A 14,920-nucleotide genomic window follows, 5' to 3' on the forward strand; every position below is an offset into this window, starting at 1 on the left:
GACTAATGGTCAAGTAGCATATACACATATATATCCTGAATTAAAGGATAATTTGCCTCCTAGGTAGGTTGAAGCATGTTTCCAGGAAATTTTTTCATGCTGCTCACAATAGCACAGTATGTAAATGTAGTGTTTTTTCCTATGAATGATCATGGTTGAGTGCAGGTAACTAAAACTATTCATAGTATTCATTCATGTGTGCATTATTTATTGACAGCATGCAAACTAACTATGTTTATTCATTAAAGGTGCTATTTTGTTGGGATAGAACATTATATGTTTTCCAAATCAAGTCCTTATAAATTGCTAAAGGGATAAGCACTGTTTTGTGTCTTAAAAGAAAATGCAGATGGTTTAAAATAGATGAGGTATGTTAATAGTTGTAAATTATAAATTTGTAGATTAGGAGATTTACAAATGTCTTTTTGAGGTTTGATTTCCCTATCTTTGTAAAAACTTTATTTTCTGGTAACCCATACCTGGAGTCATTTTCTTGTTAAATAACAACTTTGATTTATTTGAAATGAATATAGTTAATCAAAGAACAGTCATTAATTCAGGCAGTAAGCATAAGTCATTTATTATGCAGGGAAAGACTAAAAGAAATATGTAGGAATAGCTTATAGGGCATAAATCAATATTTTCTCTTTATTCTTCAGGTATCTTGACTATCATAGTATGAACAGATGTATACTACCTGTTCTAGTCACTAGGCTACAAAAACATCTGTGCTTCAATAATAATTACTGAGGAAAGTAGCAGTGTGGATGGATATTTAAGGAAACCAGAGGACTTAGGTTTTTCTATCCAAGGCATACGGTCCTGGTTTAAGGGATGGCCTGCTTTTGCTAAAGTGGATAAAATCCAGGAGAAGTGTGGGCTCACTATGGTAGCTAGAGATTTGAGACTGGTGAAGCCTATCTGTCTCCATTTGCCATTGCCAGATATTGGTCTGCACATAACAGCACTGCCTGGACTCACTGGCTCCTGTAAAGTCAAATGTAGAGACAGATTTAATTAATTAACCTATTTTATTATTTAATCTTAGATTTTATAACTTATAGATGTAATATAGATGATTAAGTATATTGTTCTTATCCCAAATGTGTTCTAAATAATTATGACAAATAAGATATTTGATATTTAAACTATACAGTTCTCTTGTACAATTGAGAAAATAGAAAATGTTGGACTTACTGAACCTTAAGATAAAGGGTAATGTAATTATAAGAAAAAATATATAAAATGTCTAACTTGTGGGTAGTATAACAAAAATGTCCAACAGTTGTTTTATGTGAATATATTATAAAGAGCATGTGTCAGATATAATATAGATTATTAGCATATTTAGAAGTTCTACAATTTATTTAACATGTGTTCACTCTTACTGAGTAAGGATTCACTTTCTTATATTCATCATTCAAAGATAAATTTTTATAGAAGGACAAGCTATAGTTTCATGATTCTGAAAAAAAAGGGAAAGAAAATAAACCTCATCTGCTCACCATATTTGTGTCATAGCCTTTGGCCTGAGTAATGAAGCAAACAATAGAACTGCCTATGTCTGGGTAGAGGTAGGCACAGCTTGAAGCTCCCATAACCTGCATCTGTAATATTTCTGGGTTCTCATCTGTCTCTCCTAGGAAAATAGAATATACAAATAGTTAAATATATAGGTTACAGTGAAGCAGCCAAGAAGATGATTTAAACGTGTACCTCTAAGTTATTATGCTAAGAAGTTCTGTTGATTTTCTTATCACTACCATTAGCTTCTTACCCTCAAGTCATTCCATTCATTTTACATTTCTTTTGAGTCATTTTAGCAAATATAATTACTTTTAAATTTCATTTCCTGAAAATTAAGTTGTATATTTTGATTTATAAATCAGCTGGGTGTTGATAGCTCACGTCTGTAATCCTAGCTACCCAGGAGGCAGAGATCAGGATTGTGGTTCAAACCCAGCCCAGGTAAATAGTTCACAAGACCCTATCTCAAAAAACCCTTTATAAAAATAGGGCTGGTAGAGTGGCTCACAGTGAATGCCCTGAGTTCAACCTAATATAGCAAACGCCCCCAAATAAAAAGCCCTCCAAATTCCAATTCAAGTGAATATTCAATTTCCTAAACATGCCAAAACAAAACAGAACTTTTTTCCAAAGTTAGAAGAGTTTGGAACCTAATCATCCCTGTTTTATTTACAACATTTGAATGTTCATATAAACTTCCTCTTACGATATCCTTAAAATCCTATTGAGTCATCATCAAAACAATCATTGAATGAAATAAAAATACATGTACAAATAGGTTTCTAATCTGAATTAAGGTCCTAAAATTAGGTATATGCACAATTGTTGTGAGACTTCTTAAACTTTAAGTTAAAAGTATAATCTTTATTTTTTTAAAGCTACTCTCCTAATGAGCAAAACAATCACTAACCTGGTTTAAGAATTCTTGGCCCAGAAAGCCAACATTCTGAGCTATTTAGATTCTTCAAGTGCCCCAATGGTGCTAACATCTGAATGGAATTTTGGCCCTCTTGAAGGAGTACCAAAGCTAGATCATTTCTTGCTGCTCCACTCACCAACCGGAATCTCTCATGAAGTAGGATAGTAGTTACTTTAACAACTCTCAGAGGTGCCCCAGGATGCCTAAGGCCCAGTATCGCTATAGTGTCTTCTGGATTCCTATGTGGATACATAGAGATTACTTAAAATGGATTCACTACAGAACCTGTACTCTTAAAAACCACATTTGTCTTTTTAAGATATGGTACATGAGCCTTGCATTTCACCTCCACAGAAATCAAGATACCAAGAAGTTAGTACTTGGGAAATAGGATTTCGGAAGAAAATACTAATAGAGGTACATGTTAAATCAACTCAATGTTTGCCTGAAACAAATAAGTAATGGACCTAAGAGGTGATTTTGGGACAAAGAAAGCAAAATTTGCCCAAAGAAGGCTTAAACAAACTGACTTGGTGGTAATGGATTATATAGTATTTGAAGAAGCAGGACATAAACTTACATGTTCCTGACACAATGGGCAGCAGTGAGAACCCAAGAGCTGCTAATTATGGAGCCACTGCAGATTTGACTGCCACAACTGATGATCATAGCCTGCCAAGGCATAGTATATCGCAGAGAAATACGATCTGCCAAAACTGAGCAAAAACAAACAACCAACAAATGAAAAAAAAAAGAAGCAAAAAAAAGCCAGTAAGAATAAATTTCATAGAATGTTATAGCTTTCTAATTTTAAATGTTTCAATCCCTTTAAAACACATTGACATTTTAAAATCTGACTTAGAAACATGAGCTTCTGTATCTTTTGCAGCTATGATATTTCCCTGAAAAAAAGTTCCTCTTATCTTTCTATACCCATTGTTTATTTATAGAGCAATTTTAAATTGTCTCTAGTCAATAAGTGGGAATATATATACAATGAAAGATTGCTGCTCCATAGGAAAGAATGAAATTATGCTATTTGTGGGAATGGGTAGAACTAGGGCTCATCACATTTAGTGAAATAAGCCCTGCTCAAAAAGCCAAGTATCACATTTTCACTCATATGCAGTAGAAGGGGGTACAGAGAACTTGACCAAAATATAATGTATGCATATATGGAATTTTCACTTGAAATCCTCTTGTACTATTAATGAATCCTAGATAAAAAGAAAATTTATGAAAACAATCTGACTATAAAAAGAATAAAGTGATAAAGATGAAGGTAAAATCATAAATAAGATCCTCATTGTAGATTTCTTCATCTGTGTGAGAAAGGATTTGAAGTATATCACCAAAGAGATGATATGGCCTCACTTATTCTTAAAAATCATTATTCACTATAATATGGCAACTTGAGATAGCTAGTAAATACTTATTAAGTAGATTAAAACACAGATTCTGGGACTGAAATATTTTTCAAAGGCAGTAAGATCAAGTAAACAATGAGAAATAGTCATTGATGATATTGTGATAGGTTTCAGAATAGTCAAGGGAAGAAGAAAGATAATAACCCTAATGTAAAATAAATGCACACAAGAGCCTACAAATCACTATTTATCACTGACAACAAAACAAAACGTCTTTAATAAAAAATTATTGTAACATATACACAAGGTGCTATATAGTAGTAGAGTACTCTCTGTTAGAAGAATAAGTTTTTGAGTATCATTGTTAGCCCTACTCTTTTTTGCTCCCGAGAAGTTGATAAGTTATTGCAATATTCTACATGTCAGAGTAATCAATCAAGACAATTATATTAATAACCACTGGCATCTATATTCTATAACATTATGAAAGTTAAACAATATTGTTAATTATGACGTTTCTTTTTAGACCGATAAATAAATCACTCCAAAGATTTCATAAATTTAAAAAATATGCATTTCTCAAGAAAAGAGTTTTCTCTTCTCCTTTCACTCTTTTGTATTTCCAATCCCTTGTTAATTTCCTTCTTATACTTCTCTTACTATAATTTTATTGGGCCTTACTCTGAGGTTGTGGCAGAGAAATGAAGTGGGGTCGAATAGAAGCAGTTGTAGAGGTTAAAACTGAAGCATTCCTAGCAGGAGAGACTGAAAGGGAGATGGAAGCAGAGGTAGTTATGAGTCCTTGTTGGGACCATGGTGCATGGCTGAGCCATGTAACTCCCTGAATCCAGAAAATGAAAGGGCTCACTTGGCTGAAGACATAGGGCTTTGTGCAATGTTCATCAAAGTGACTCAAGATTCCCACCTGTACCCATGTATCCTTTTGTTGTATATGGCACACCAAAGGTGCCCCCAAGTCACCCTGTAAGAAAGAGGGAACAGAACAGAGTATCAATTGATTATCTGAAGGATGGTAGGAGGTATCTTGGTGTTGGAGGATAATCCTTTTTATTTCTGACTTTCACATTCCCTTTAATTGTCACCTTACAGCCAGCCTCCCCCATAGCTTTCTTGGCCTCCACACAGAAAGTAAATTCATTCAGCTTGGGCCAAAACTGGGCACAAGTGCTGGCTTGCAGGATGTTTAGGTGCCTTTTTTGCAAAATTCCAGGACTTCCTGATGGAAAACAGAGAAGAAATGTTTGTGAATTTTGTTGATTTGCTTTAGACTAGATTAGAGAAATATAATAAATGCTCAGTTACTCAAGAAAGGATATTACTATTTTTCCAAACATATCATTCCATTCTAATCCAGTGCCTTTTTCATTATTCACCTCTCATGAGGGACCAGCTGGGTAACCAGCAGTCATACAGTTGTATATTCTTCTCTTGCTCCAAACTTTCCTCCAGACAAGTAGGAAGAACCAGGGGTTGAAAATGTAGTGGCTGCTTCAGAAAGATTAGCCCAGGTCCAAGAGGTCCTTTGGGTCCTAAGTAGGGCAGAGCACGATGAATACCAACAGTCTGAGCTTGGGTAGGATCCTGTAGATCAATAAGACCCACTTGGACCAAGGCCAGAGCTTCTGAGCTTTTTCTGGAAGGAAAATTCATTAGAAATATTATTATTTCTAAATTTCAATGTGGAAAAAAACCCTTAGATCATATGAATCAGATAGGGTCCATGTAAGCACCAAAATACTATTCCTATTCCCTATTCAGTCAGCACATGTATTTAACACTAGGACATTATTAATGATATTAGGTCATCCCTAGGCTCAGTAGGCATGAACGTCTTCAGAAATGAAAAGTAAAGTATTGGTGGAGTGTAGCTCAAGTGGTAGAGTACCTGCCTAGCAAGAATGAGGCCTTGAGTTCAAATCCCAATACCATCAAAAAAAGAAATGAGAAGTAAATTACTTTGTCAGTATCCTTATTAAAAAGTATTAACCTACACTATTGTACTCCCTAATATTTATAGTGCTTAATACTTACTCATAAGAATTTTGAAAATTAGGAACTGAAATATCTCACATAACATGTGAGAGTTCGACCACTTTTTCTACATGAGCCCTGTTTCTCTTATCTATATTAATGGTTCTACTTCAGTATGTTAAAATAAGGAAATAAAATGTTTGCCAGAAATCTTTTGAGCTAAATAGTATCAAAATATAGATCGACAAATTGAATTTTTAGGACAGCATATCTGGAGTTATAAAAAGCTAAACAGAAACTCTAATAAGATGCCTATCCACTGGTTATGAGGTTACATTCTGATAAACCAATCTTAAGTTGAAAACATTGTAAGTTGAAAGTACTGTCATACACCAAACTTAATTAACAGCAGTGGTTGTTAACATGCATAGCTTAGCAACACAGTGGGTAACACAGATGCTTGTCATAATGACTATGTGATTGCATGGCCTACTGGGAGCTACCACTCACTACTACTGACTAGTATCATAACAGAATATCATAATACGTACTAAATATTCAAAGTTCAAAATATAAAGTATGATTTCTACTGAATCCATGTTGCTTTTGCCTCTTTATAAAATCAAAAAGTAATATGTGTAAGTATAGGTTATAATTTAAGGTTATAGCATGCTTTAAAGGTATAGCATGCTTTCCATCTTCTATATAGGTGAAATTATATAAAAGCAAGACATAATTTTACAATTCACAATGTTTTTTATTTGGGTACTAAAATTAACCCCAAGAAACATATTAACATAAATTTTAGTGGTATATGAGGAAAAAAGAATAAAATAGGAAATGGTTGTTAAGAAAACAATTCAATCATTTCTATAGAAAAGGAGACTCATCAAATTTGATTATATAAATAAAGAACATCTAGTTTGTTCAAAGAAATGTATCCATTAAAAAATCATAAATTTTTCATCACTTTATTATGATACATTAACCTTGAGATGGCTTACCCAGACTTACATGAAATTGGCACATCTTGCTGAGGTAAGAATCCACTGTTCATTCAAAATAGAGCCAGCACAAAAATGGGAGAAAGAGAGATGCATAGAAACCATCCAGGGAAATTCACCTGTTTCTGCCTCCCAGCAATTGGGACAACGGGAGACAAGGCCAGGGCGTAATCCACACTCTAGAATGAATCCACATGTATAACAGAGTAAAGTTAGTATTATTATCCTCTTCATTGAATTTCCTGACTTTCTATTTTAGGAACGAGTTTGAAAATTTGATGTCCTGAACTTTGAGGAAGTGCTTGGGATTATTTTCCTAATTCACAATAAACTTAGGTATAGTAACAGAGGGTATCTGTATACTTCTCCTGATAAAGATAATTTGACTTGTTCTGTTCATTCCTCAAGGAGAATAATAGAATCTATTTAAGCAATCAGATATTTTTGAAATATTATGCTCTGAAAGGAGTGGTACTTATAAAACTTAAGTCATAAGCCCTTACTGGAAAAATAAGGTATTAATCTCTCAATATTTAGAGATCTCTTAACTATTGGTTCAGAAAAATATCTTCAATTTAATCCTACAAAAATCTATGAAAACCTTTTGTGATCTACTCAGAAATTTTGGTTGCCGGCTTCAAAAAGACTCTTTATCTAAGGTAGTAAGTCAAACAGATGACTATATTTAACTTGCCTGTGGTCTCGTGAGAAACAACAGCTGTCTTGAAGAGCCAGAGAGCCTGGAGATTGTCTTTCCAAATCATACCTAGGCGACACTCAGCCAGGGAAACATTGAGAGGCTGTTGTCCAGACTGATGCTTATAGTTGGGTCCAGATAGAGATCCAGGCATCAGGGGAAACTCTTTTGTTAAACTTATTGCTGGAGGAGCATGCAGGGATGAGAAAGTGTGAGAAAAAATAGTATCTTCAATAAACTTTGAGAAAGACAGTTCCTGGAGCTGACTATCAGAAGAGGTTGAGGGCAAAAGCACAGGAGAGAAGGCCAGAGAAGAAAAGTTGAAGCAAGATGGGAAAACACAGTGTGAAAGATAAGGACAAGAAGAAAAGACTAAACAGGAAGGGAACAATGTACATGGATATGTAAGAGAACAAGAAACAAGGAAGGAAAAGCCTGGGGAAAGATAACTAAGAGAGACAGAAAGGACATCAAGGCTTCCTTTTGTGTCAATAATTTCTAATATGCTGCCAAAGTTCTTGTGACCAATTATACTAGGAAACCACTTGCTCGACAGGGTAAGAAGGAAAATGCTTGTGAGCTGGCTTGGCTGGAGATAACTGCTTTTAATTTTTCTTTCTATGGTACTTATCTCTGTTGACAAAGTTATAAAATACTGATGTGCGGTAGAAATAGTCTCAACAGGTAAAAATGTTACAAGCTTAGACTTGTTATCCAAATGATCAATTAGCAGAGTTTTTCCAATTGTTCCAGTCTCAGGAGAAATCAGTGACACAATTTTGTCAGCTTTGTAATGCAGTAGCTTTGTTTTAGGTTGGATCCAGGTTCTGAATTTATCAGATACAGGAATAGAAAAGAATGTTATATTAACTTGAGGCTTGGTCCATGGTGTGGCTGGTTGAGTTTCAGACTGGATCCAGGGTGTAAATGTTCCTCCTTTTAGCATTGTCTGTGGTTTAACTACTTGAGACAAAACCCAGTATCTAGTCATAACAATTTCAGACTGGGTCCAGGGTCTGACTTCTTGGGTTTTTGACTGGATCATAAAAGAATCATGATGAATTGTGCCAATTTCAGATCGGATGAAAGTACTGAACGTACCGAATTCTGAATAAGTCTGCAGTCTGACAGTTTTTACTTGAAGGTAGAACCTAGTTCTGACTGTGTTAGCTTCCTGCTTGTCCCAGGGTCTGGTTGCTTGAGTTTCAGAGTTGGTCCCAAGGTTATCTGTAGCAATTCTTTTCTGAGTCCAGTGCCCAATTATACCAACTTCAGTATGGGTCCCAAGACTCACTGTTTGGGAATAAAGTTGAATCCAGGATCTAACTGTGTTACTTTGAAACTGTAACCAAGGTATTACTGTACCAACTTCAGTCACAGGTGAAATTTTTCGTACTTGAGTTATAGTCTGCATCCAACTTTGGAATTTTTGAGTTTGAGGCTGGCTCATGGGTGTGATTGAATCTATCTGAGTATGGAACCAGTATATTATTGTATCAGGTGGGGTCCAGGAAAGAATTTTTAAAGTTCCAAATTGGGTCCATAGTTTAGTTGTAGCAGTTTCCTGCTGAGTCCAAGGGTTGGTTATACCACCTTCAAACTGGGCCCAAGAAAGTATCCTTTGAGATTCTAATTGGAACCAAGATGTAATGGTATCATTCTGAGTTAGAGACCAAAGTGTGGCTCTGCTATCTTCAGGCCACATACTTACTGCTTGAGATTCAGACTGGGTCCAAAGTTTTATTTCAGAAGAGGTCCAGAATCTGACTGTATTGGTTTCAGTAGTGATTCTTGTTTGGACAGCATTGCCTTCAGAATTGTATCCAGGTCTGACTATATTAGTTTCAAGGTGGATCCAGGGATGGGCTATTGTCCTTTCTGGCTGAAACCAAGAAAGAACTTTTTTAGATTCAATTTGAGTCATTTGCTTTATTGTATCATTTTGAGTTAGGGTCCATGGTGCAACAGTATTCATATCAGACATGGTCAAGTGTTTTGCTGCTTCCATTTCAGCTTGTGACAATAGTGTCACTGTTTCAGGTACTGGCAAAGACAAGCACCTAACTTGTTGAGATTCAGCCTGTGTCAATGCTCTGATTGTACTAGTTTTAGGTTGGGTCCAGGGGTTGACTGTGTTTGTTTCACTTTGGATCCATGGTCTTATTGTACCAGTTTCAAAAATAGTCCACAATTTTACTGTATATTCTGACTGGGTCCAGTAGTCTAATGTGCCTATTTTGAACTGGATCCATGGCATGACTGTAGCGATTTTATGTGTGGCCTGGAGCTGTACTTTGTCACTAAATGATGTGAAAGTAGTGAGTGTTTGAAAGGTTGTTTGAATCCATGGTTTTTCTGCCTGAATTTTAAATGAAGCTTTGCTAATATAAGAGTCAGGCTGTGGCAAAGATATGGCTGCTACATGCACAGGTACTATCCAGGATAAGATTGTTCCAAATTCAGGTAAGGTCCATGGACTACTGTTTTCAAGTTCAGAATGTGTCCACAGAAGAGATGCTTGATTTTCAGATTGAACCAAGGGTTTGGTATTATCTGTCTGATGTTGCACTGACATTCTGAATGTGTTAACTTCTGGCAATAGCCAAGATTTCTTGGCTTCAGTTTCAAGAATTGTTGAAATTGTGCCTTTGTCAGTTCCAATCTGTACATAAAAGTTTACAGTGGAAGAGGCAGTCTGCTTAAAAGTTGTGGCTATTGAAGCTGCAGGTTCTGCCCAGGTTTTGACTGCTAAAATCTCAGCCTGGATGTCTGTTGTGATTTTGGAAGCTATAGCCTTTGACCCTGATTTCGTTGATGTAGATTCATTTAATATCCCCATTGTGATTTTGAAAGTTATAATCTGTGTCTCTAGATTTAAAGATGAATATTCAGCTTTGGTTCTCTGTTCAATTGTGGAAATTGTGTCCTCTACCCATGTCTTGATTTCTAGAGATTCATTCTGGGTCCATGACATGAGTGCATCAGGACCTGCCTGCATCCAGGTAATTACTGCTGGAAATTTAGCCATGGTCCATGAGGTGATTACCTCAAATACAGATTGTGTGGAGGTAATTACTGATGGAGACACACTCTGTTTCCATGGGGCAATTGTAGGAAATACAACTTCTTTCCAAAGCTCTTCTGATGTAGGTGTAGCCTGAGTCCAGGACATCACTTTTTCAGATACAGATTGTACCCAAGGATCTAATATTTGAAATTCATCCTGTATCAATGGTGCAAGTGTTTCAGATATAGACTTTATCCAGGTTACTGCTGGATATTCAGAATGGGTCCGTAATATGATAGTATTAAATGAGGGCTGTGCCCGGGTATTTACTGTTGAATATGTAACCTGTATAGGTTGTATCCATGGATCTACTGATTCAGATTCATCCTGAGTCCAGTGTATGGCTACTGAAGATGTGGCCTTTGTCCAGGGGTTTCCTTGTGGGGCTTCCCTCTGGATCCAGGATTCTTTTGAAATTGTTGCCCTTATCCAGGAATATTCTGGTAGAGATTCAGCCTGGGTCCAAGGTATGAATTTTGAATCCTTGGGCACTGGAAAGGGATCTACTTGTGGAAATTCAACCTGGGTCCAGGGTATGGTGTTTGAAGATGTAACTTCTGACCAGGTATTTATTGGGTGATATTCAGTCTTTATCCAGGATATTACTTTCAAATCTCTGTTGTCTATGCAGGGAGATAATGTTGAATATTCAACCTGGGTCCAGGGTCTGACTTTAGCTATTTGAGCTTCTTTCAAGGATTCTACCGGTGAAGATTCAGACTGTATCCTGTGTATGACTTCTGATGCTTTAGCACTCTTCCATGGGTTTATTTGTGGAGATTCAGCCTTAAACCATGCAGTTGCTATATTTCCCATTCTTAAGAAGGAATTAAATGTTGTAGAAATAACTTGTATGCACAATTTGACTGTTTCAGTTACAGGATCTGTCCATTGTTCTTCCACATGAATGCATGGTGTGCCTTCCCCAGGTTCAGACTCAACCCAAGGAGATATAAATGGAGTCTTAAATTCTGATTGGATATTTACTTTTGGAGATTCAGTCTGTATCTTGGATTTGACAGTTATAGTTTCTTCTTGGTTCAAAGTATTTATTAATGGAGATTTAGTCTGTGTCTTTAGTGTGACTTTATCAAGTAGAAATGTGTAAAGATTTGTTGCTAAAGATTCTGTCTGTGTCCATGTTGTAATTATATCAACTACTGACTCTGCCCAAGTATTTACTGCTGGAAATTCAGCTTGTGTCCACTGTTTGACAATTTTAGCTGTATCCTCTATCATAGGAATTTTAGATGCAGCTTGATGCTTGAATATACCAGCCTCTGGCAGTGTCCAAATCTTTACTTCTGAGAATTCACCTGGATTCCATGATGAGACTATTTCATAGTTAACTTCTGTCCAGGCCTTTTGTTTCTGAGACTTAGCCAGTGTCCACATTGCTATTGTATTAGCTTCAGGCTTTGTCCAGTGATTTGTTGTTGGGCTAACCGCCTTGTTAAAAAGAATGACTTGATTAAATATAGAGTGTGTCAAGACATTTGCTGCAATAGTTTGGTTTTGAATCAATTGTGTGAATATTTCTGTTGCAGATTGTACCTGAGAATTTACTGACATAATTTCAGCTAGGCTCCACAGGGTATCTCTACCAGTTACAGTCATCGTCAATGGATTTACAGCTGGTATTAGGGTCTGAGTCCACGTTGTGATTATATCAGATTCAAACTGTGTCCAAGGACTTTTTGCTAAAGAAACACCCTGAACCAATGGTGTTACTGTATTATCTATTGCTTGTATCCATGGATTGATGATTTCAGAATTAGCCTGAGCCACCTGTAACACAGTATCAGTTTCAAGTTTTGTCCAGGAATTTGTTTTTGCAATTTCAGCTTGATTCAATATATTAGATACAGCTTCTGTTGGATGCTTGACGTTTGTGAATTGACTATTTGTCCACTCTGTAAATGTATCAGTTTTAGACTGTGTCCAGTGATTTAGTGTAGATGCAGCAGATTGGTTCCACACTAAAACTGAATCAGATGTTAGTTGTGTCCAATGTCTTACTGTTGGAGACTCAGCCTGGTGCCACGGTGTGAATGCAGAAGAGACAGATTGAATCCCGGAGTTTACTGTTAGAAATTCAGACTGAGTCCATGTTGTGAATATATCAGCAATAAGTTCTGTCCAGGAAATTCTTCCTGGATATTCAGCCTGAGTCCACAGTACTGTTACTGTATCAGATACAAGTATTGTCCATAGATGTACTCCTTTTAATTCAGCCTGGAACCAAGGTGGTTTTATTCTATTTGATAAAGGCACTGTCCTTACACTTACTGGTGGAGATTCTAGAAGAAGCTTTGATGGTGTGATTGTATCAGTTACAGATTCTGACCACAGATTTCTAGATACAGGTTCACTCCGAAACCATAGTGGTGTGATTATATCAGATACCATCCGTGGCCATAGATTTACTGAGGAAGATTCAGTGTGGGACCTGAAAGGTATGACTTTGTCAGACAAAGGCTCTGGCAATGGATTTCCTGCTAAAGATTTAAAAGCCTGGGGCCGCTGTGGGAGTATACATAAATGTTCTGGTGAAGACTCAGTCTGAAGCCATGATGCTGTTATTATTTCAGTTCCATGCTTACTCCATAGACTACATGGAGAATATTCAGCCTGCAGCCATTGTGTTGTGACTCTATCAGCTCTAGTTTGTGTCCACAAGTTTGTTGGTGGATATTCAGCCTGAGCCCATGGCAGTGTGACTGTATCAGATAGAGGTCCTGATGGAGAATCACTCTGGAGCCATACTGTGACTGTAGGAGCTACAGCCTTTGTCCAAAACTCTACTGTTTGAATTACAATATCAGTCCATAGTTTAATTGTATCTGACATAGATACACTCCATAGATTTATTGTTGGAGACTCTCCCTGAGACCATAGTGTAAAGCTATTGCTCATTGTCTTTGTTAAAGGACTTAGTACTGGAAATTCATCTTTGGACCACAGTTTTTCTACATCTTCTAGTGTGTGAACCCATTGATTTACTACTGGAAATTCATCTAATGTCCATATTGTGACAGTTGTAGATTGTGACCTGGGATTTCCTTTTGGAAATTCAAATGTTTTATTAGTCCACATAGCATCTATATCAGATACAGTCTCTGACCAGAGATGTATTTCTTGAACTTCTTGCTGAATCCATGGTGCAGTCCAAGGATTTATTCCTTGAGTTTTATCCTGAATCCATGTTTTGACTACATCAGATTCACCTTGTATCCAGAGGTTTGATGATTGAGATTCAGCCTTGGTAAAAATTATTTTTGTTTCAGATAACAGATGTGCCCGTGAAGTTGCTGGTGATTTAGTATAAGTCCATTGCGTGACTGTATCAGTTTCAAACTGTTTCCTGGGATTTAATGCAGACTTAGTTTCATTCCACAGGGGGACTGTTCCAGTTTCAAACCATACCAAGGGATGTATTGATAGAGAAGCAACCTGGGTCCACAATGACACTGAATCAAATTCAGAGACAGCCCATGTATTTACTGCTGGATATTTTGTCTTCAACCACAGCATGGCCATATTACTTACAGTTTTTGTTGAGGGACTAATTTCTGAAAGTTCAGCTTGGGCCCACAATGTGACAGTATCAACTACATTTTTGGTCCAAGCATATATTGCTGATTTATTCTGGGTCCATGTTGTCACAGTATCAACTATAAGCTCTAAAAATGGAATTAATATTGGAGACTCAGCTGAGGTCCAAGGTGTGAAAGTATCAATTTCAGATAATGTCCAGGGATGTAGTATTGGAGATACAAACTGGGTTGACATTACGGATATACCAGTTTTATATTGTGTCCATGCCTTTAGTTCTTGAAAATGAAACTTTATCTATGTTGTAATTGTCCAATTACTTATTATTGGAGTTTCAGCCTGAGTCCATGATATGACTGTGTTAGTTTCAGAGTGTGTCCAGGAATTTATTTCTGGAGGCTCAGGCTGTGTCCATTGTTTTACTGTACTGTCTTCATTTTGTACCCTAGATTCAGATACATCAACATCAAGCTTCTTTAAGGTATTGGTTGTATAGCTGCTATGTTGTATCCAGCCTTTTAACTTATCAGCCATAAATTGGGTCCAGGGACTGACTATTTCAATTTCAGACTGTATCCAATTGTTAGATGTTTGAGAGACTGTTACCATATGAGTATGCAACCAAAGTCTGACAGTGCCATCCTGAGTTTGAGTCCAAATTCTAGGTATAGTACGTTGGGTCCAAGAGTACACTTTTTGAAATTCATTTTTCTTCCTCTTTTTAAACATATCCATTTGTGTGCAGTACCAATTTAAGATTCTACCAGCTGTAGTCTCAGACCAAGAATGGTT

General features: G+C 36.6%; 1 protein-coding gene across 6 annotated transcripts; it reads right to left on the minus strand.

Annotated features, from left to right (window-relative positions):
- Positions 1–555: 555 nt before the first annotated feature.
- Positions 556–14,365, minus strand: LOC141419914 (uncharacterized). 6 transcript variants are annotated; one of them, XM_074064315.1, is made up of 9 exons: positions 7,504–14,365; positions 6,929–6,988; positions 5,208–5,363; positions 4,917–5,050; positions 4,495–4,795; positions 3,027–3,162; positions 2,438–2,685; positions 1,506–1,639; positions 556–987 (listed from the first exon to the last, which is right to left on the minus strand). In XM_074064315.1, exons 1-9 carry the CDS (start codon positions 14,363–14,365, stop codon positions 715–717), a joined length of 8,304 nt encoding a protein of 2,767 aa, XP_073920416.1. In that variant the 3' UTR covers positions 556–714. The 6 variants fall into 6 exon arrangements, 4 of the variants coding, with proteins under 4 accessions (XP_073920416.1, XP_073920415.1, XP_073920417.1 ...); XM_074064314.1 differs by having other exon boundaries at positions 5,208–5,467; positions 6,820–6,988; XR_012444645.1 differs by having other exon boundaries at positions 849–987; positions 2,583–2,685; positions 5,208–5,467; positions 6,820–6,988.
- Positions 14,366–14,920: the final 555 nt, after the last annotated feature.

This window comes from Castor canadensis, chromosome X (genome assembly GCF_047511655.1).
Source record: "Castor canadensis chromosome X, mCasCan1.hap1v2, whole genome shotgun sequence".
NCBI classification, from domain to species: Eukaryota; Metazoa; Chordata; class Mammalia; order Rodentia; family Castoridae; genus Castor; species Castor canadensis.